The sequence below is a fragment of the Lampris incognitus genome, chromosome 16 (assembly GCF_029633865.1).
Source record: "Lampris incognitus isolate fLamInc1 chromosome 16, fLamInc1.hap2, whole genome shotgun sequence".
NCBI classification, from domain to species: domain Eukaryota; kingdom Metazoa; phylum Chordata; class Actinopteri; order Lampriformes; family Lampridae; genus Lampris; species Lampris incognitus.
The window spans coordinates 35,230,556-35,253,487 of record NC_079226.1 but is presented as its reverse complement, the minus strand read 5'-3'; the positions used below and the strand labels follow the sequence as shown (position 1 = coordinate 35,253,487).

The window sequence follows — 22,932 nt, the reverse complement described above, 5'->3', positions numbered from 1 at the left end:
TCACAAAGTACTCCAGATATCTTTCTCTATGAATCCCACCCAGATTGTGTCCTTTTCTTGACTTCCTTCTTACCACTGCTTTCTGTATGGATTGCCAAGCAATCCTAAGTACTTGAATTCGTTAACTTCTAGGACATCTCTTCCTAAGGCCAATCCTGGGCTTTCTACTTGCTTATTTATACACAGGTACTCAAGTCTTTGTTCTGCTGATCTTTAGTCCTCTAATCTCTAGCATTTCTCTCCAATCTTCAAGATCTCTCTCCAAACTTTCCTTGTCCTCGTTTGCTGGCACAATGTCATCAGCAAACATCATGCTTCACGGTGGTGCTTTCTTTAGATGTTCTGTGTGGCTATCCATCAGTATTATAAACAGGAAAGGGCTCAACGCAGATCTTTGATGCATTCCTACCTTTACTTCAAACTCACTTGTTGTTCCCACTGCACATCGAACTACGGTCTTACAGTCCCTGTACATGTCCTGAATTATGCTGATGTAATTTTCTGCCACTCCCTTCACTCTCAGGCACTCTCGGTACTCTGTCAAATGTCTTCTCCAAATCAATAAATACACAGTGCAATTCTTTCTGTCCTTCAATGTATTTTTCATCTAAGTTCTTGAGTACAAATATCGCATCTGTGGTACTTCTTCCATTTATGAATCCAAATTGTTCTTTTCCTATAGTCACTTCCTTCCTAAGTGACAATAGGGAAAGAAGAATTTGGATTCATTTCTTGTCATCATATGATTATTAAAATCAAGAAAACAGACTTAGTCTAAAATGCTAAAAAAAAAAAAAATTTTGAAGATTGTAGGAGTTCAATTGAAGTTGGGAGACTAAAAAAAAAACAAAACCATGGCAATAGCCAACTTCATTCCAAGTCAACACTATCCCAGAGATCAATAAAACTGTCAGTCAAACAGATACGCAGGAAAAAAATGTTCAGTTCAATTGTTTATCAAACAATAAGCTGTGCTCTCTGCTCTCACTGCTCCAAAACCAATTTGGCAAAACAAGCAAACAAACAAACAAACAAACAAAATGTGTTCCACATAACAAAAGGAAGGTGTCGAGTGTGTGTATGCTCATCAGTTTGTGTGTGTGTGTGTCTGACGTGATGTCACCATCATACTGAAGTGCTTCTGCCGGCTACACATAAAGGTCCGTGTATGGCAGTGGCTTACTAACTGATCCTTAGCAGTTTTATTTCAGACCGCACCAGAGAGTTCCACTGTGCTTGAGCTTCAGAAGTGTTTGTGAAAATGTAGCTTGCATGGATGCTACCGCACTACTTGATCAATGAAAGTGTGTCACTACTGAAAAGCCAGTCTTGGAACCGAGGCTAAATCTGTGTTAGATGAAAAAGCTCTGGGGACAACAGCCAATATTTCGCAGCTTCCGGGGTAGCTTCTAGCTGCTGGCTTCCAATTCCTATGGGGACTCTCTCTTCCATGTGTGCGTCACTGTTTACAGTCGGATTAGAAACTCGAGACGCAAAAACGGAGTTGAAGTTGAGAAGCGTCTATGACTAGAATGTTTGACAAGTGGTCAACACGAGCTGAACGCTTCGCCACAGTATACAAACATCGATACTTTTTGTAAGTATTTTAGGTCCAGATGACATTTCGGCCAATTCGCCCCACCTCTTTAGCTTCCAACACAGAATATTACCAACATGCAACCAAAGCATGTTCCTGTAGAAATCACCACCTACCCAAACGTAATTGGTCAATATTACTCGGACTAATACGGAAATGGAAACCAGAACGCTTCCAATACCAATACGTAAAGCCTTAGACAAACCAAATATGCGGATCATAAATCAGGGATGATCCACTGTGGTGACCCCTAATGGGAGCAGAATATAGAACCTGTTAACAGACATTACTGAAAAGCTACTTAATTCAGAAAACAGCGACACTACCACCAAGATACTGAGAAATGTAGCTAAACTAGTAACATAAAGCTGCTACTTGTAGCAATGCCACTGTTCAACACTGTGTATGTATATGTGTACACACACACACACACACACACACACACACACACACACACACACACACACACATATAGAATCTAGCGTTAAACCTGTTTGATATACTCATTTCTGTTTCTCTCCTTCTCTCTCTCCCTCCCTTCAGGATACACCGGTGGCCCAAATCCAATCCCGCTGAAACTGTTGGGCACCCAAACATCTGCCAGCGAGCACCCCAGCACAAGGAAAACAATATCTCATCTTTATGCTCTTTATATCTGCTGACCTTATCTGTGAGCTGGCCCCAATTTCAGCTCATCCAATTTGTCTTGCGTCATGGATCATCCCTCAGCAGTTGACATTATTTGAACCTTCGTGTGTCATCTGCCTCACCTGCAGCAGCCCCCCAACCCCCCACCCCACCCCACCCTTCCCAACCCTGTTCCTAGACTTGCTGGCTGGGCACTGACTTTCAGTTCACCTTGGGAAAGAAAAGCCACCACTGAGCAGAGCAGAACACATTTTGGGCTATAATCCAAAATGCTACAAATATTTTAGTATTACTAATAATCATAATTATCATAACATCTGTCATTAAAAATTATATTACCTTATTTTCATCAAGTTATAAATTTGAATGGTAAATGGTTGATAACCTTGCTAATGTTCATTTGTGCATTTTGATAATCACTTTGTCACTGGGAATATAACATATTTCCTGTTTCTTTATGGCATCCCATTTTTTGAACGAGGCTTGTCAGATTGTGCATGCAGATAAGTTCCTACTATCTACTTCACTGTCACATTATCAGAATCAGAATCACAATACTACGCCAGTATAGGAATTTGCCTTGGTGACAGTGCAGACACTCAAGCCACATAAAACAGCAAGGCTTTGTTACCTGTTTTATGTTCTCCGGCAGTTTGGCTTCGGTGACACTTTTATTTCATTGGTCAGATTGTTTTATACCTCGCCTTTGGCTTCAGAACAATGATACATACTCATCATAATTTCCTCTTCAGTGTGGGACAAGATAAGGGTACCCACTATCCCGATTGCTTTTTAAATTGGTTATGGAGCCCCTGGCAATCTCAATTTGGTACTGTACAGATATTAAGGGGATATTTTTGAGCAAATCAGAAACATAAAATTTCGTTATATGCAGCGATCCTCTCTCATCCACTCCGCATATCCTCATCACTTAAAAGAATTTGGTAGCTTCTCAGGCTATAAACTCAACCTTGATAATAAGTGAGTTCTTGGGGGCATCCGGATAGCGTAGCAGTCCATTCCATTGCCTACCAGCACGAGGCTCTTCAGTTCAAATCCCCGCGTTACCTCAGGCTTGGTCGGGCGTCCCGACAGACACAACTGGCTGTGTCTGCGGGTGGGAAGCCGGATGTGGGTATGTGTCCTGGATGCTGCACTAGCGCCTCCTCTGGTCGGTCAGGGTGCCTGTTTGGGGGGGAGGGGGAAGTGGGAGGAATAGCGTGATCCTCTCACGCGCTATGTCCCCCTGGCGAAACTCCTAACCGTCAGGTGAAAAAAAGCAGCTGGTGACTCCACATGTATCAGAGGAGGCATGCAGTAGTCTGCAGCCCTTCCCAGATCGGCAGAGGGGGTGGAGTAGTACCGGGACAGCTCAGAAGAGTGGGGTAATTGGCCAGACACAATTAGGGGTGGGGGGGGGGTGAGCTCTTAGCGATTACTACTGCTGCCAGCCAAATTCCCTTTCAATCTCTACCCTTTAAAATAAATAATGAATTGAGTTATCTTTGTAGATGTCACAAAATCTCACTCTCAACTGCTAAGCACTAATTTTACTCCACTCCTGAATCATACCTAACAGGATGTTATTTGCTGGTCCACTATGCCCTTATCACGAGCCAGATGAAGTAATACTATTAAAATTAACATCCTTCCAAAGTTTTTTTTTCCCCAGTGTAATCCATACTTCCTGTCAAAGGCCTTCTTTAAAAAGCTTGACAGCCTTATGTTATCATTTGATTTTTGATATAATTTAATGATCCCGTAGGGAAATTACGCTCTGCATTTAACCCATCCTAGCTGTGTAACTAGGAGCAGTGGGCAGCCCCCGTGTAGCACACAGGGACCAACTCCAGTTCATCTTGCCATGCCTTGGTCAGGGGCACAGACAGCAGTATTAACCCTAACATGTAAGTCTTTTTGATGGTGGGGGGAAACCGGAGCAACCAGACAAAACCCACCACAGACATAGGGGGAACATGCAAACTCCACACAACCCCACATGGGATGACCCCCACAGTTGAACAACCTCGGGGTTCGAACCCAGGACCTTCTTGCTGTTAAGCGACAGCGCTATCCACTGCGCCACTGTGCCGCATTTATTTCAAATAGCAAAACAGCTTGGATCCAGAAATTATCTTTAAAAAAGCTAAAGGTGCATGGTGGAATGGCTTTAATGAACTTTCAAATATATTACTGGGCGGCAAATATCAAAAGGTTATTGCGTTCGATACATGACACAGCCACCTCTGACATTCTTGCTTGGTTGCAAATTGAACCTAGTTCTTGCACTCATATTTTACTTTCTTCCCTTTTGTGTCCATCAAGTCCTGTGCACATCTCCCTGGCCGTTCAAAACCCTGTGGTTTTACACTCCTTGAAAATTTGGTCTCAATTTACAAAACACTATGGATTAGTCTCCATGTCTTCTTGTGCCCTTATGCCCCAATTGCAGGCAACCATCTGTTCCCAGACACCCTCATAGAAAATGCATTTGATTTGTGGTTCAAAAGGGGAGCCCTGAACATTAGGCCGTTGTATAAAGAAAACATTTTCATGTTATTTGATCAAATTAAGAATGACTTTGCTCTTCCCTTACATCTTAGTTAGACAATTCATACAAAGTCAGTTTACTCAATTTCCTTCTCTGCCATCAATAACTTCTCGATTTAGGAAGTCTGCGTGGCATGGCAGTCTATTCTGTTGTCTACCAACACGGGGATCAGCAGTTCAAATCCCCGTGCTCCCTCCGGCTTGGTTAGGTGTCCGTCCCTACAGACACAATTGGTTGTGTCTGTGGGTGGGAAGCCGGATGTGGGTATGTGTCCTCGTCGCTGAACTAGCACTTCCTCTAGTTGGTCAGGGCACCTGTTCAGGGAAGAGGGGGAACTGGGTGAAATAGCGTGATCCTCTCACATGCTAAATCCCCCTGGTGAAACTCCTCATTGTCAGGTGAAAAGAAGTGGCTGGCGACTCCACATTTATCAGAAGAGGCATGTGGTAGTCTGCAGCCCTTCCCAGAATGGCAGACGGAGGTGGTGCAGAGATTGGGATGGTTTGGAAGAGTAGGGCAATTGGTGGATACAATTGAGGAAAATAAAAGGGGGAAAACTTCTCGATTCAATTCTAGAAACCAAACCAGAGGTTACGGTAATAATAATCAGGCTGTACACAGCTATATTTGGTATGAAAGACTTTTCACTTGTAGCAATAAAGGAAAACTGGGGAAATGATTTGGAAACCGACATATTATATGATCAGTGGTCTAAAATTCAATTTAAATTCAACCTATAGTTAAGATTCTCAGGGAGTTCATTGAGGGTGACCATAATTTAAAATGGTGCCGAGATTACACCGTGGAAAATACAAACAAGATCAACAGAAAAAAATCAGCTAAAATGGTTACCACGGTACATACAACTATACAAATCAAAAATAAAACGGATTGGCAGCGGCCGTGGAGCAGAGATCGGGACGGCTCGGAAGAGTGGGAGAGTGGGGTAATTGGTCGGATACAAAGGGGGGGGGGGTCCAAAACAAACAAATAAAAAATGGAGTCTTTCCAAGATCAGTCCTGGCACAAGGTACCTGAAGAACCAGCCAGCCACTGGAACAAATTAAAAGTGGACCAGGGTTCCAATGCAACATAGATGTGTTATATGAAGGTAAATTTCAACCAGGGCTTTATAGATATACAGATACCAATGATTATTGCATTTCTCAGTCAGAGAAGACCCAGCCACTGAAGATGCACAAGCCAGCGCATTCTTAGTGCCGGTCCCAAGCCCAGATAAAACGGGAGGGTTGCATCAGGAAGGGCATCCGGCATAAAATCTTTGCCAAATCAAATATGCGGATCATAAATAAGATTTCCATACTGGATCTGTCAAGGCACGGGTTACCAATGACCACCACCGGTACTGCTGGCCAGCAGGGTGCCAGTGGAAACTATGCTACTGTTGGGCGAAGGAGAAGGAGAGGGGAAGGCATGACCAGAGACAGCGAGAGGAGGAAGGGTAGGGGTGTGGAGGTGAGAGTTGCAACTTTGAATGTTGGCACTATGACTGTTAAACGGAGAGAGCTGGCTGATATGATGGAGAGAAGAAAGGTAGGTATACAGTGTGTGCAAGAGACCAGGTGGAAAGGGAGTAGGGCCAGGAGCATCAGAGGTGAGTTAAAATGCTTCTACCATGGTGAGAATGGGGGGGAAATGGGGTAGGGGTAATTCTGAAGGAAGAGTATGTCTAGAGCATGCTGGAGGTGAAGAGCGTGTCAGACAGAGTGATGAGTATGAACCTGGAAATCGAAGGTGTATTGACTAATATTATCAGCACATATGCCCCGCAAGTTGGGTGTGAAATGGAAGAGAAAGAAGAATTCTGAAGTGAGTTGGATGACGTGGTGGAAAGTGTACCCAAGGAGGAGAGCGTGGTGATTGGAGCAGACTTCAGTGGGCATGCTGGTGAAGGGAACAGAGGTGATGAAGTGATGGGTAGGTATGGTGTCAAGGAGAGAAATGTGGAAGGACAGGTGGTGGTAGATTTTGTGAAAAGGATGGAAATGGCTGTGGTGAATACATACTTCAAGAAGAGGAAGGAACACAGGGTGATGTACAAGAGTGAAGGAAAGTGCACACAGGTGGATTATATCTTATGTAGCAGGTGCGATCTGAAAGGGATTGGAGAATGCAAGGTGGTGACAGGGGAGAATCTAGCTCGGCAGCATCGGATGGTAGTCTGTAGGATGACTTTGGAGACCAAGAAGAGGAAGCGAGTGAAGGCAGAGCCAAAGATCAAATGGTGGAAGTTTAAGAAGGAAGACTGTTGCGTGGAGTTCAGGGAGGAGTTAAGACAGGCACTGGGTGGTAGTGAAGAGTTGCTGGATGGCTGGGCAACCACTGCAGAAATAGTGAGGGAGACAGATAGGAAGGTACTTGGTGTCATCAGGACAGAGGAAGGAAGAAAAGGAGACTTGGTGTTGGAATGAGGAATTACAGCAAAGTATACAGAGGGAGAGGTTGGCAAAGAAGAAGTGGGATAGTCAGAGAGATGACGAAAGTAGACAGGAGTACAAGGAGATGCAACGTAAAGCAAAGAAAGAGGTGGCAAAGGCAAAGGAAAAGGTGTATGGTGAGTTGTATGACAGGTTAGACACTAAGGAAGGAGAAAAGGACTTGTACCGATTGGCTAGACAGAGGGACCGAGCCGGGAAGGATGTGCAGCAGGTTAGGGTGATCAAAGATAGAGATGGAAATGTGCTGAGAAGCGAGGAGAGTGTGCTGAGAAGGTGGAAGGAGTCCTTCGAGGGGCTGATGAATGAAGAAAATGAGCGAGAGAAGGTTGGATTATGTGGGGATAGTGAATCAGAAAGTGCGGTGGATAAGCAAGGAGGAAGTGAGGGCAGCTATGAAGAGGATGAAGAGTGGAAAGGCAGTTGGTCCCGATGACATACTTGTGGAGACATGGAGATGTTTAGGAGAGATGGGAGTGGAGTTTTTAACTAGACGGTTAAACACAATCTTGAAAAGTGAGAGGATGCCTGAGGAGTGGAGAAGCAGCATACTGGTACCGATTTTCAAGAACAAGGGCGATGTGCAGAACTGTAGCAACTACAGAGGTATAACGTTGATTAGCCACAGCATAAAGAGATGGGAAAGAGTAATAGAAGCTACGTTAAGAGAGGTGATGATTAGTGAGCAGCAGTATGGTTTCATGCCACAAAAGAGCACTACAGATTGAATGTTTGCTTTGAGAATGTTGATTGAGAAGTATAGAGAAGGCCAGAAAGAGTTACACTGTGTCTTTGTGGATTTAGTGAAAGCATATGACAGGGTGGTGCCGAGAGAGGAGGTGTGTATATTGTATGAGGAAGTCAGGAGTTGCAGAGACGTATGCAGGAGTGGTGCAGGATATGTATGAGGGAAGTGTGACAATGATGAGGTGTGTGGTTGGCATGACAGATGGGTTCAAGGTGGAGGTGGGATTACATCAAGGATCGGCTCTGAGGCCTTTCTTGTTTGCACTGGTGATGGACAGGTTGACAGACGAGATCAGGCAGGAGTCTATATGGACTATGATGTCTGCGGATGACATTGTGATCTGTAGCGAGAGTAGGGTGCAGGTTGAGGAGAGTCTGGAGAGGTGGAGGTATGCACTGGAGAGAAGAGGAATGAAAGTCAGTAGGAGCAACACGGAATACCTATGAGAGGGAGGACAGTGGAATGGTGAGGATGCAAGTAGTAGAGGTGACGAAGGCGTATGAGTTAAAACACTTGGGGTCAACTGCCCAAAGTAACGGGGAGTGCAGAAGAGAGGTGAAGAAGAGAGTGCAGGCAGGGTGGAGTGGGTGGAGAAGAGTGTCAGGAGTGATTTGTGACAGAAGGATACCAGCAAGAGTTAAAGGGAAGGTTTACAAAATGGTTGTGAGACCAGCTATGTTATAGTGTTTGGAGACAATGACACTGATGAAAAGACAGGGGGCGGAGCTGGAGGTGGCAGAGTTGAAGATGCTAAGATTTTCATTGGGAGTGATGAAGAGGGACAGGATTAGCAACAATTATATTAGAGTAGGAGTGGCTAACCATGTGCCATGGAGAGCCATGTGTATTCAGGTTTTCATTCCATCCAGACTCAACACCAGGTGATTTCACTGATTAGCAACCCTTCAACCAAAGAGGAAGAATGTATCAGTGAAATCACCTGGTTTGGAGTCGGGTTGGAATGAAAACCTGCATACACATGGCTCTCCATGGCACATGGTTAGCCACCGCTGTACTAGAGGGACAGCTCAGGTTGGACAGTTTGGAGACAAAGCAAGAGAGGCAAGATTGAGATGGCTTGGACATGTGTGAAGGAGAGATGCTGGGTATATTGGGAGAAGGGTGCTGAATATGGAGCTGCCAGGAAAGAGGAGAAGAGGAAGACCAAAGAGGAAGTTTATGGATGTGGTAAGGGAGGACATGCATGCACGTGGCTGGTGTAACAGAGGAAGATGCAGAGGACAGGAAGAAATGGAAACGGATTATCCGCTGTGGCGACCCCTAACGGGAGCAGCCAAAAGTATTAGTAGTAGTAGTTAAGAGAAGACCCAGCGACCTCATCATAGAGGATACAGTGGTGAGTATTGTAGCTATCACCAGTCATAAACCTTAGGGCTGAGTGGTAAACAGAATCTAAGAGCCGAAGTGTGGAGGCAGCAGCGTGCCTGTAAATTAGATTGCCATAATCCAGAACTGACAGGACAATTGATTCAACAATCCTCTTCCTACCAGTCAAACGAAAGCTGGTTTTATTTCTGTTTAAAAACCCAAACTTTTGTCGTAATTTGCCAACAAGGTTACTGATGTGGTATTTAAATGTAAATTTGTCATCGAGCCAGATGCAAAGATACTGGCCATATCCTAAACTGCATTCTCGTCCTCTATATTTCAAGTTTATTCAGAGATCAAAATTCAGACAATTGAACCATGCCCTTTGCTTGGACTTTTTGGTGTACCATCGGAGGATCTTACCCTGACAAAATCACAGTTAAACAGCATGATGGCCTACTCAGCCCTTTTCGCATAGCATCTCATTCTGTTTAATTGGAAAAGTGAACACCCCCCTCCCTTTTGCAGGTGGATTTGTGAGGTCATGCATTTTCTCAAAATAGAAAAAACAAGATACAGACTGCAGGGATCCACCATGAAATTTGATGTAGTTTGGCAGCCTTTTATTTCTTATGTGGAAGGTTTAACTATACCTCTTATTTCTTGAAAATGGGTATTGCTTTGGACATGCAAACAACTCCGTGGACTGGTGTTTTTTTGTTGTTGTTGTTATTTGTCTGTTTGTTTTATTTTGATTAATTTATCTATTATTTTTTTTAATCATTTTAGTATGCCTGTGTCAATGCTGCTGTGTCTGTACACTGTGTATGTATGAAAAACTCCATAAAAATGTTGACTAAAAAAAAAAAAAGAAAAAAAAAGACAGCAACACTTTGCTTTTTTTCTTTTTTTTTTGGACACACATGGTACAAGGGATGATGGGAGTACCGTGATCCCTAGTGCGAGGCATACAGAAGTCATTAGACTATATATATCACTCGACAAATATACCCACAGCATTTGTCCATTTGGGAGTGCCGTGGGGCAACACAGCATGCGTCATGGCTGTCACTGTGCTTTGAGGGCAATAAGTGCCCATGTATGTGCCCTTGCAGATGGTGGCGACCAATCACTATTAACGAGCCACTGAGATGACATGGCAGGTAAGCTCTTGCTCACCAATGATAGTGTAACTGCATTTATATTTTGATAAAGTTGTCTAATAGACAGCTCATATTCAGTCTCTACTGCAGCCCTCCAAAAAACACACTTACTCACACAAACACACACACACAAATACACACAAACACACTTCCTCCACCACCTCCCTTACCCCCACGCCAGCCCGTGGATGAGCTGAGTGAATCGGTGTGTTGCAGAGGGGAATAATTGGCTACGGGAGACAGGGGGATCCATTGTGGGCACATTCTGTCCCTACTGCTTGCACTGCACATTCTAATTGGATGCCTCTCCTTGGCTTGGAGGTAATGAAACTGCCGTTATCATAAGAGCCAGAGCAAAGTTCATTATTTATATCTAAGCGCATTGGGGTGTAAAAGCTGCAGAAACTGTTCTGTTAGTGCTGCAGCCCTAATCGCTATATCACATCTTTTGCTGTGAATGTATGACACTCATTATTGGCAGGAATAGAAATAAATACAAATTAAAAATGTCATCCTGTCCATTTTTTCTCATTAGTTCTGATCTGCTTACCTAGCTGTCATACGTAATCATTGTAAGACGGTGTTTCCGAATCCTGGTCCTCGGGTACCAGTAGTACTACCGGTTTTCCATTCTACCAGGTATTTTTTATCAGAGTCACCTGTTGTTCCAATTATTACAGAACACAAACGCTGACTATGAGCCAGATGTTTCAAAAAGCAGGAATCCGGTTTGCTGTTAAACAGACCACTGTCATCTTCTGCATGAATGGTTTTCTATGGGACAAGGTAACTTCCACTTAAAAAGACAGCGTTTTTCTCATTCCTTAAATGGGGGTTAGTGTCATGCCCCGATCAAGTACGTACGACTACTTTTAAATTATATTCATACGAAAGGAAATGCTCTGATCTCTAAACTATTGTGAATTTCAGGTTCAACCATGAAGTGAAATTTAAAGCATGCGCAGTTGGAGCTTGGGGATGGTACCCAAACATGCTGTTAACAGTGCCTTTCTGGTTGCCATTTAATCCACCAATGAAGTGTCTTCAGTTGAATGTGCAAAGCAGTCCAACCAACACCAGTCCCTAACTGGATGCACCTAAATTACTCAGTGCGGTTTAATAGAACATGAAACCTCTTCCTATAGTATCTAGACTCCGATGGGGGAGAGTTTAGACCTGGAATAACAGAACAGAAAACCAGAGGTGCTGGTGACAGTCAAGGACTGGATTAAGAACTGCTGGATTCTAGGATACAGGAGTGTTCTAGAACCCCAACTACTGGCCCTGATTCCAGTGTGTCTTACATTCAGCTCCTTGTTATGTTGTTGACCTCAATCATTAGGAACTGATGTGCATTCTGCTTTGCTGCACATAGTAAAACACAGTTGAAAATGACCAAGTTTTATCTTTCCAACCCCTCAACTTTCATGAGCAAGCCTTTAAATAATCAGCACTTTACTTTTTCATGTTTATTTATGTTTTCTGTCTCCTTTCTTACGTTCAAGGCAACTTTTTTCTCCGCATTTACCTGTGTTAAAAATTTTTATTCTGTTGTTTATTTTAGTTGTTCTGTTTCATGCATCATCACACTTTATGGCATGTGAATCAATTTATTCTGTTATATCTGTTTTGTTCATTCAACATCTATTCATTTTGCTTTTATTCGCTGTAAAGCACGTTGTAACATTTGTTTTAAAAACTTCTATACAAATAAGGATTAAAGGATTATTATTAATATCATCATTACAGCTTCTATTTTATCATTATTGTATTACTGTTATCATTGGACCAGTTGCAAAACCACCTAAAATGTAAGTGCAGATCCATCTGTCTAGGTGGCTCAGACTCACCCATTTCTTGGAAGAAGTATCCATTCTTGGACATCCCAGACGGAGGCACCTCTGTGGGGTAGAGATAAACAGAGAAAACGGGCAATCAGTGGGGCTGAATCTGGACACAGTAATAAACGCGTCAAACAGAGCACAAATAAGGAATTTTGAAGACAAAATGACATATCAGCTATTTTAGCAAACGTGATGCCTCCTCTTGCAAACAGGTTGCAGGGTGGTTTTGTCATTTGTGAGATAACCCTAAAAAATAAAGAAAAAAAAAACAGGTTTGGCTAAAATCAACCAAGAGGCAGTTTCCACCTATAAGATACTTGTCCCCCTGGCTGTGCCAGGGGCCCGATGCTGTCTGGCTGACCCTGTGCCAAAACCAGAGGGAAATAATAAAATTATCCATTTTGGGAATTCAGAGATGCACTAGGATAACAATAATGCTTGAAATACAGGCCACAAATGATCCCATGTCCCTTAAATGTTCTCAATTATATGTCAGTATTCAGGGGATACGTGTTTGTCACATCTCTTGTTTCGGGCTGTGGGGCTTTGGCTCCCAGTTTCCCCTGTGACTTCCTATTTAATTTGGTCAATATGCTGATTTTGACCCCGAAGATGTCATATCTCATAAGATGATGAACACCATCACAATACACAACAAGCCACAAAGTAAACAGTATGTGAAGGATTCCATTCCAAATGTAACATATCCATTTGACAGGAGGAAATAATTACCTAATGTTTAATGCCAAATATTTAGCAAATCACATATATATATATGAAATTACTACTATTTAGCACTTTAAGATGCCTGTGGAGTGACATATGAACATGAATATTAAAATGTCTATGAGAATATGGAAATGTAAAGTCTTGGTGAGCTCTATGGTGATACACACAAACACACTAACTACAATCTACATTTGAGGACATTGAGGATTTTATATATATACCCCCTGAAGAGGGTTTCCTTAAATCTATATATCGTCGTCGTTGGCGTCGCTCGTACCCAAGGATCCATTCCAAGAGATTAAGGTGTGTGCCTTGAAAATTTGCTAAATTAGCCATTTGCTAAAGCCTTGATTAAAGTGGTGATCAGGTTGTGATGCTGGTCCACACTGCTTGGCCTGGGAGGATCTAGTTCCATGGCAACACAAGAGTGAAGACGATGGGATCCGCCACAGGTTGCACCCAAGTGATGGTCAGATTGGGAGTCCGATTTTTTTTTTATATAAATTTATATTTATACTTAGCACAAAAAGTAAGGAAGTGTGTGTTTGGTAGATTATTTCTTTGTTGTAACAATGCTTCTTGGCAATAAATCTTATACCGTTGGAAAGCTTGTTTATTTCCCTTTTAAATGGTGCCAAATTTGTAAGGAACATGCATGTGTGGGATGAGCAGCAGAGCTGAGTATGTGGGTTGCGCCCATGAAAAATTTGCCAGATCTTCTCTGCCAATGCCAAACAGCTTATTTTGCTGTTGCTATTGACTCTTGTTTTGAGCTTCTGGTACCCCAGGTGCTGACAATCAGGTGCCTGATATAAGATTTATTGCCAAGAAGCATTGTTACAACAAAGAAATAATCTACCAAACACACATTTCCTTACTTTTTGTGCTAAGTTTATATAAAAACCTAGACCTGTCATTTTAAGGATATTGCAGAGTATCTACGTAGGAAACAGGGGTTTGTCTCTAATCTAGATTCAATGAGGAGATTGACTGTAACTTACTTGCCTGCCTGTTAAAGTAGATTGAAATATCCACCCCAAGAACACACATGACAACTGATGGGTTATGTAAAAAGGAACTATATTTTAGCCAATGAAAAAAAGAAATAAAAGGTCACAGTATCACACATCCATCCATTATCCAAACCACTTTTCCTGCTCTCAGGGTCACAGGGATGCTGGAGCCTATCCCAGCAGTCATTGGGTGGCAGGCAGCGAGACACCCTGGACAGGCCACCAGGCCATCACAGGGCCCACCCCCCACCCCACACACACACACCTAGGGACAATCCAGCACGGTTGATTCACTTGACCTACATGTCTTTGGACTGTGGGAGAAAACTGGAGCACCTGGATGAAACTCATGCGGAAACGGAGAGAACATGCAAACTCCACACAGAGGATGACTCAGGACGACCCCCAAGGTTGGACTACCCCGGGGCTCAAATTCAGGACTTTCTTGCTGTGAGGCAACCGCGCTAACCACTGCGTCACAATTGGTAATCATGACTGGCACAATTAATGAGTTTGTTTCCAGTATAATCTCAGTTTTAAAAAGATAAACTGCTGAACTCATCTACAAGAAACTCTCATTGGGATTGCTATGGAGGGAACTCATGTTACATACAAATGATGTCATGATTTATGTAATGTTGCTTACAAGAAGGCAAGAAACAAGACACACAAGCAGGCCACTACTGGTGAGCATGTTCCTCAGAAAACAGTCATAAATTTTGCCATGTGGAGCGATGCCTGGTTCGCGACTCATGACTGATGTGAACATTCAACATTATTCTAGGCAGCAACAACACCCATGTTGATTTACTCTAAAAGAGACAGGGGTAAAGGTGTCCCAGGGGACCCTCTGACGGAAATGTGCAAAGGTAGAATTTGGCCACTAGCAGAAATATGGCTATACCGTTTCCACCACGGTAGCCTTTCCATTTAGTATGGGCCTTTCTCCAAGCTAGGTACTCCAAGTACAAACTCTGATTCTTCAGGAGGATATGCTTGACAAATTAAACTTGGGAGTACAAACTCATGAGGTTACAGCATGTAGAAATGTCAGTATCACACAATATATTACAATTAAGAAATATCTTTCCACACACTTAATGTCTTTTTTCCCCATTGACCCATCACTGACCAAAAAAAAACCAGATAATTGGTGGATCGCAATAAAATAAAAAAAAATCTGAGATCTCCGAAGTTTCGAAGTTCAACTAGTAATAGAATAAAAAAATAAGCAAAAGACTAAAATATAGGGAAAATAAAATCAAACGAGTGCACTCAAAAGTCCTACCGCCCTCTTTTGCAATGAATGTCCAACAAGATGTCCCAGGTGATGACGGTGAGGTTGATGGAACGACGGCAGATGACATGGTGGACAGACGACGACTCGAGGTCCAACTGAAGAGCTCCAACCAACAACAAAAACAAACAAACAGCCTACACATGCGCAGGACAGTCACTCATCACAAGTCCATAATAAATGTCCATTGAGATTTGCTTTAGTATAGCTACTGGTCTATCATGTCTTCTTTTGTTTTTTTCCCATTAATTTTCATTGATTCAGAACTGTACACAATAATGCAATCCACAGTATGCCTCAAAATACATGAATTCAACATAAACGCCTCAAAAAATAAATACGTCTTAATTATTTTACAGTTCAAACACGCAGCCACTAGCAGGGAGGAAGGGCAAAATGGCCGACAAGCGAAAGCCACGTGTCGCGCTCTCTGCGTGCGGAGGCGGAGCATAGCAATGCCTCATTTAAAGGGACAGTAACATCCAGCCATTATCCAGACCGCTCATCCTGCTCTCAGGGTCGCGCGAATGCTGGAGCCTATCATAGCAGTCATTGGGCGGCGCGTGTGCGCACACCTAGGGACAATTTAGATCAGCCGATTCGCCTGACCTACAGGTCTTTGGACTGTGGGAGGAAACCGGGGCACCCGGAGGAAACCCACGCAGACACGGGGAGAACATGCAAACTCCACACAAAGGACGACCCGGGACGACCCCCGAGGTTGGACTACAACAAAGAATCAACAAAGATTCTTTGGTCTCTGTTATGGCGGCAGTTGAGATATTGCGTAAGGCTGTGTTCACATCCACAAGCAGGCTTTGTTTGTCATTGAGTCGTGGAAGTCAAGCCTGGGGGTTGACTGTATAGTCATCCTATACTATACGATACTACTATAGTACTATACTATAGTTATCTTTTTGGAGCCTCTCCATCTCAAGTTGTGACAGTAGCTTCCTTCTATTGATGTTAGAGCATTGAGCCACAAGCTGCTTCTGAGTCAGTATGGAAGTAGGTCTCCTACTCGTCTACAGTTCCCACATACATTTCATATAGCCCTTCTCGTGGGGTCTACTCTGAAAGTAGCATTCCATCAGTTCAAGGTTCTCGGCCCTTGTCCATGAATGTCTTGTTCCAATAGCCAATTTTTCAGCAGGTTACCCTGGTTCCCCAACACCTGACGTGGACCTTGTTAACCCTGGGGATGTCTGAGCCAGTATAACTCTATTCATGTTATTCTCACTCATATCTGAGGTAGCTGACTTGTATAGTATTAGAAGTCTAAGCCAAGGACAGGACTCTTACTGGAACCTTGTCCCAACCGGGGGTTTGAACCCCCGATCTCCGGCAGGAAAGCCAGCATTCTTACCTATTGAGCCATCCAGCTGCATCATATATATATATTCACAATCAGCAAGTGAACGATCAGACCAGACCACCTTTTTCCATTGCTCCATTGCTCCATGGTCCAGTTCTGATGCTCATCTCTGACCGCTGACTGGTTTGCTGCAACACGGCCCCAGTTACAGCAAGCTGCAATGCACTATATATTCAGACACCTGTCAATCATAGCTAGCATTAACTTTTTAAGCAATTTGAGCTACAGTAGCTCATCTGTAGGATCGGACAAAACAGGCTAGCCTTCACTCCCCATGTGCATCAATGAGCCTTAGGTGCCCATGACGCTGTCACTGGTTCACTGGTTGTCCTTCCTTGGGCCACTTTTGGTTGGTACTGACAACTTCCTACCAGGGACACTCCACAATACCTGCCATTTTGGAGATGCTCTGACCCAGTCGTCAAGGTGTATGTTCTTTACACCATTCAGGGTTGTATACAGTTTTTTATTTCAGCATTTTGACACTTTTACAGTCAGCATTTACACATTAATGCAAGCATTTACACTTTAAAATAATGAATCATGAATCCCTGAGTTGACAATTACGTAAGCCAATAACCTGCAAAATATCAATATTGATGTTGAAAATAACTGCGATCATAAATACGCACTTTCAGAGTGCCCGCACGCACCATTAGCCAATAAAAATGCACTTCTTTCACAGTAGTCAATAAGACATAGTGTAACAAAGCACGATCTAGCACTCCGAGTGTTAATGTACAAGCAAGCGCACACAATTAGTCAATACCATCAATAGGAGGACAAATAGGCATCTGTCCAGACGTTGCACCGGATGCCAGACAGAGAGCTGAAGAAATGGGATTGTCTGTCCAAAAGCTGGACATACAGCCATGTAGGGTGCAGAATAGCCAGCAGTTAGGGAAGGCTTAGCTTTCTTTAGTCTACATTACCCGCCGCCCCTGTATATATAAATTCTATGTGCAACATTCTGACGGAGAGAGATTATGGTGGCGGTGGTGTGTGCGTTACATGTTGCAGAGGATGTGTACAGTGTGTGGATGGCAGGGAGATAGGGCAACATGAAACCAGGGTTACTTTGAAGGTTATTGAGGCAGTCTGTGGGCTGTAATGGGGTGGGGGCTCAGTGGGCTTGGCTGCTGCTCGCCTAGACTCCAGTCAGGTTTTTCTCAGCGTTGAGCCGAAGTGTTTACATATTCACACCATAACCAAAGACCAACCAAGTGCCTCGTGGACGTTTCCCTGACTTGACTGCTAAAAGCACTACCATTGCACCCACAAACAGACACAGAGGAACATACACACACACACACACACACACACACACACACACACACACACACACACACACACACACACACACAGAAAGGTGCACACAGCCACATGTGGCTACACACACAAAGACACGCTGATTAACACAAATGCAGAAGGAGGCACATGGATGGGCACATTCTTAGGCACGTACACATACACACAGATTCACACTCACACTTACAACACGTCATACACACACATTCACACACAACATGCACACAAACATTCCCTTTATCTCAGACAATCAGTAGCACTCATCATCTAACACAAAATTCATACAAATATAATAATAATAATAAAGACAATAAATTAGTGCCTTTTGTAGTATATTGAATTTCAATGCAATGTCCTTTTGCCCTTGAACCAGCAGTCCTGAAAATGTAGCTACTTGCAAACACAAGTCCTGGCATATTTGAGACAACAGCTAGTCCATGAATAGCCAAACCATGACCGTTTTTGTAGTTGCTCATTTTAATGGTTAGCCTGTGAGGACCTTCCCAGGAAATGATGCGTAACGTTTTACATCCTCACCACAATGGCCGAATGACAAAGAACAACACACGTTGCAGCCAAGCTGAAGAGGAAGCTGTTGTGGTTTTTTAGTGGATATGCCAACAAACACTACACTACCAATAGGCAGAACCTAGGGTCAGCCATGTAGTATCAGTTCTGTGGTAGTAAAGGTGCAGATGCAAGGACACTGACCACTCGTTTCATTTTGAATGGCTCTCCGAGATTCAAGGGACTCAAACTCCACTGTAATTACTAGGAATGGGAATTCAAAGGGACCTCCCCGTATGATATGATATCATATTCATTTATTCATCCATTATCTAAACCGCTCATCCTTTCTCAGGGTCGCAGGGATGCTGGAGCCTATCCTAGCAGTCATTGGGCGGCAGGCGGGAAGACACCCTGGACAAGCCGCCAGTCCATCACAGGGCTCTCACACACACACACACACACACACACACACACACACACACACACACACACACACACACACACACACACACACACACACACACACACACCTATGGGACAATTTAGTACAGCCAGTTCACCTGACCTACATGTCTTTGGACTGTGGGAGGAAACCGGAGCACCCGGAGGAAACCCACACACACACGGGGAGAACATGCAAACTCCACACAGAGGACAACCCAGAGTGATGCCCAAGGTTGGACAATCCCGGGGCTCGAACCCAGGACCTTCTTGCTGTGAGGTGACTGCACTAACCACTGTGCCACCGTGATATTATATTACACTGATTTTTAAGGTGCCAAATTAATAAGTATTGCAATTCTTAGTATATATGATCCTGTAATATGATTCAATGTTATAATTTTCATTGTGTTTTCAGGCTTCTGTTTTAATACTAGACAAGGAAAAACAGTCGATTATTATCTTCAATCAAATTCTAGGCTGCTTTTTTTCCTGAATAATCAGAACATGCTGCACCTTACCAGCGGGGTACTGCGGTTTGCAACCAAAAAGGTCTTGTAAGTTAAAACTATGTGCCAATTTATTGAGTAATCAGCAGTTCAGCCCAGCACTTTCACCATTTCACCTGCTTTGAACGTGGTAAAAAAGCAAAAACAATTTCATGCCTCTATATGCTGATAAAAAGATGAATTCTGAGGTCACTAAGGCGATATAAATATCGTCCAAAAATTTTTTTTTTTGCAATTTATAACCTAATCAGTAATTTCTCCCATCCCTGGTAATTACAACAGTGTCCACAGGTATCACTATGTCAAACAAAAATGACAATTTTCAGGATTGTCACTCCATCTATTTGAAACTGAGAGCTCGTCCCTTGGTGGAGCATTCTGTGGTGCCTCAACTTCAGCGACACATCTGGCGTAGCAGAAGTGAAAATAAGGTGTATGAGTTTGACCGTGTGAGGCAGGGGTGTCAGTTTCATCAGCATACTTTCAATCTTTTACTTTGGCACGAAGGCCAACTGAGTTTAAGATTGGAGGAATCAGGGACTTGGTTATTTACACTGCAGTTAGGCTGCCTAATCTGCACATGTAATGATGTAGCCTCCTGAGTTTGTAATTAAAATGTTGCACTCCTGCTTTGTTGAATTATAATGATGTATTTACTTCCTCTTTGATCGTTTATGTGGTATGTGATGTATAGAGCTGTGCTATACATATGTGTATATTTAAAACATACACATACACACACACACACACACACACACACACACACACACACACACACACACACACACACACACACACACACACACACACACACACACGCAGCAAACCACATTTTCCTTGTGGGAAAGTGAGGATTTTGAAATAAACTGATGTGGACTGCAATAACCTCATCAGAACTGATGTTAAAAGAAGTGAATGGAAAACAAAGTGAAGTGAAACAAAGTGAAATCAATTATTTCACTGTTTAACATTTCTATTGTGAGCAAACTACTCAAACCACCTCAGGGGACAAGCACACAGAAATGTGATTTTGTTACTCTATTTCACCAGACACACTGTGAGAGAGAAAAAAACTACACGTGGTCTCTTGTAGTGTTGCTTAAATTGATTGGACTTAAGACTGCTTAGACTGCTTTTATTTGTCATTGCCTCATATGCATGTCTCATACATACAAGGGAACGAAACTACGTTTCCCAAGGACCTCAGAGCCACATAAAAACAAACACACAATAAATATTAAAAACAACAAGTTCATTAAAACAAGAATTACTTCACAGACCTAAGCGTCACAAGCACACCTGACATGGACAGCGAGTAAGAAGGTCAAAAAGTCATTGTGTGGAAGGTCTGAGTGTTCAGGCTGGTGAGGAACCTCACAGCCCGAGGAATGAAACTGTTGCACAGTCTGGTGGAGGCAGCACGGATGCTCCGGTACCTCCCGCCAGTGGGTAGGAGGGTGAAGTGGATGTGGTAAGGGTGGGTGGGTGGGGTCCTTCACGACGCTAAGAGCCTTCCGGGTGCACCGTGCATCAAATTACACTACATGCAATAAAATTAAAAATGAGCCAATGAGAGCAAAAAAACAGGCCACGGCACATTTAAAACAAAGTACTCGGCCATGAATTTCAGATTGAGAATAAAAATGATGAAAATAAAATAAAATGTCACTCGGCAGCAGTGAACCCGGAATATTATTTCCTGCAGGGTTCGTCCTCAGCTTGTATTTATACTGAAAATCATCCTGGTTTTCAGTGAAGAGCCATGCCTCTCTCAGCCACGTTTAAATCCCTGTGCTGTGATCAGAAATGGCATCATCTGCCTCCTTTTTATTGGGCTGTTTTGTACTGCAAGACGCAGGAGATTTAGAGGGATTGAAAGGGGTTGTTGTTGGTTGCAGGGCTTTGGTGAGATCTACTGTAACAGGTTGAGTATTAGTGTGCTAATCGAATGTAGAGTTTGAGTTAGAAATGAGAAGTCCGCTAAGAGAAAAGAGAAAAAAAAAGACAACAATGCTTTCAAATAATAGGAAGCATCGGGTTGAAATAAACTGCAGTACTTTTTGTAAAAAAAGTAGATGAGTGCAGATGAGTGATATCCTTTGCTGGCACAATAATAACAGAATCACAGTATACCGAAGGATAAACTAAAGCAGGTGTAGCTCCACAAACTTGAAAATACTATATCCTTTTAGGAACTGCAGTGAGATTTTGCCAGACTAATCTATGTGAAGTCTAGACTCTTATGAAAGCCGCATCGATATCACTTAAACTGACAAGTACTTACATAAAGTAGGACTTTGTCTTGGTGATTTTAATGAAACTGAACCGAATAATGAACCCACAGTGTTACACAGCAACACAAAGGGGACAGGAATGACAGACTTTTACATACAAAGCATTTGACAGTAAACTTCCAACTAAACGACTCACAGGAATTAATGTGAAGGCATATATTCAATACTCTATAGCTGTGTAGTTACTACAAGAACATTGTTAGTGTCAGAAACTCGACTTTGTGGGGTGCATGCAGTGACCAAACTTCCTCTTTTAAATAAAAGTGCAATGCAAATGATCTGATCTGCAAAGGAAATGGTTGTGCAAGAGCCAAGATTTCATGTATATGTTGCAAAAAGTTAAAATGCATGTAAGTATACCTGTGTACTGAGTTGTAGAATATTACTTAGGAAAGAAAATGCCATTGGGGTGCAAATTCTCCTTAAGGTTCAAGAGTTTTCTACGGACGGAATTAAAGCACATTACTCCAGTTCTTCCACAATAATTTCACTCAAAAACAATTTTGAAAGAAGTGTTTTTTAACTGGAAACAAAATAAATGATCTCACTCTACCAGCATTTGAATTTTATTTTACTTTAGAATATAATATGGAATATGTATTATTGGCCTGTCCTGTTAATGCTGGCACAAATGTGGTTGCCACTCGCCACATTGGGCCATCCATTGTAGCTGCATTTGGCCAGCAGCTGCCTGAAGTCTTGGCTCCTTTCACTGTAGAGACTGACACTGTTGAAAATTTCTTTAGTGACTTATTGTGGCCCTCTCTACTCGATTCTGTTGCACCTCTCACTACCAGAGCTAAGTGACTACAGAGACCTACACCCTGGTTTAAGTGACAAGACATGTGCTCTTAAGCGGGCTTGTAGGAGACTGGAATGTAAATGGCAAAAATCAAAATTGGAAGTTTTTTTAACCTATCTTGGCACAAGTGTTTATTGAAATACAAGCATGCTTTACCTGCTGCGAAAGCAGCATATAACTCTTGCTTAATCAATATTAATAAACCTAATCCCAGATTTCTCTTTGACGCTACATCTAAATTTACTAAAAAGCAGAAGTCAGTTAGCTGCTCACCATTCACAGCCCATGAGTTTCTTGACTTTTTCTGCAATAAGGTTG

At 42.8% G+C, this 22,932-nt stretch overlaps 1 protein-coding gene across 1 annotated transcript in view; it reads right to left on the bottom strand.

Annotated features, from left to right (window-relative positions):
• Nucleotides 1-22,932, bottom strand: part of slc4a11 (solute carrier family 4 member 11) — a 174,017-nt gene that overhangs the window by 99,035 nt on the left and 52,050 nt on the right. Inside the window, exon 2 of the mRNA XM_056295854.1 lies at nucleotides 12,343-12,393. Within this exon, the coding sequence (XP_056151829.1) occupies nucleotides 12,343-12,393 (51 nt within the window). The remainder of the gene's footprint in view (nucleotides 1-12,342; nucleotides 12,394-22,932) is intronic.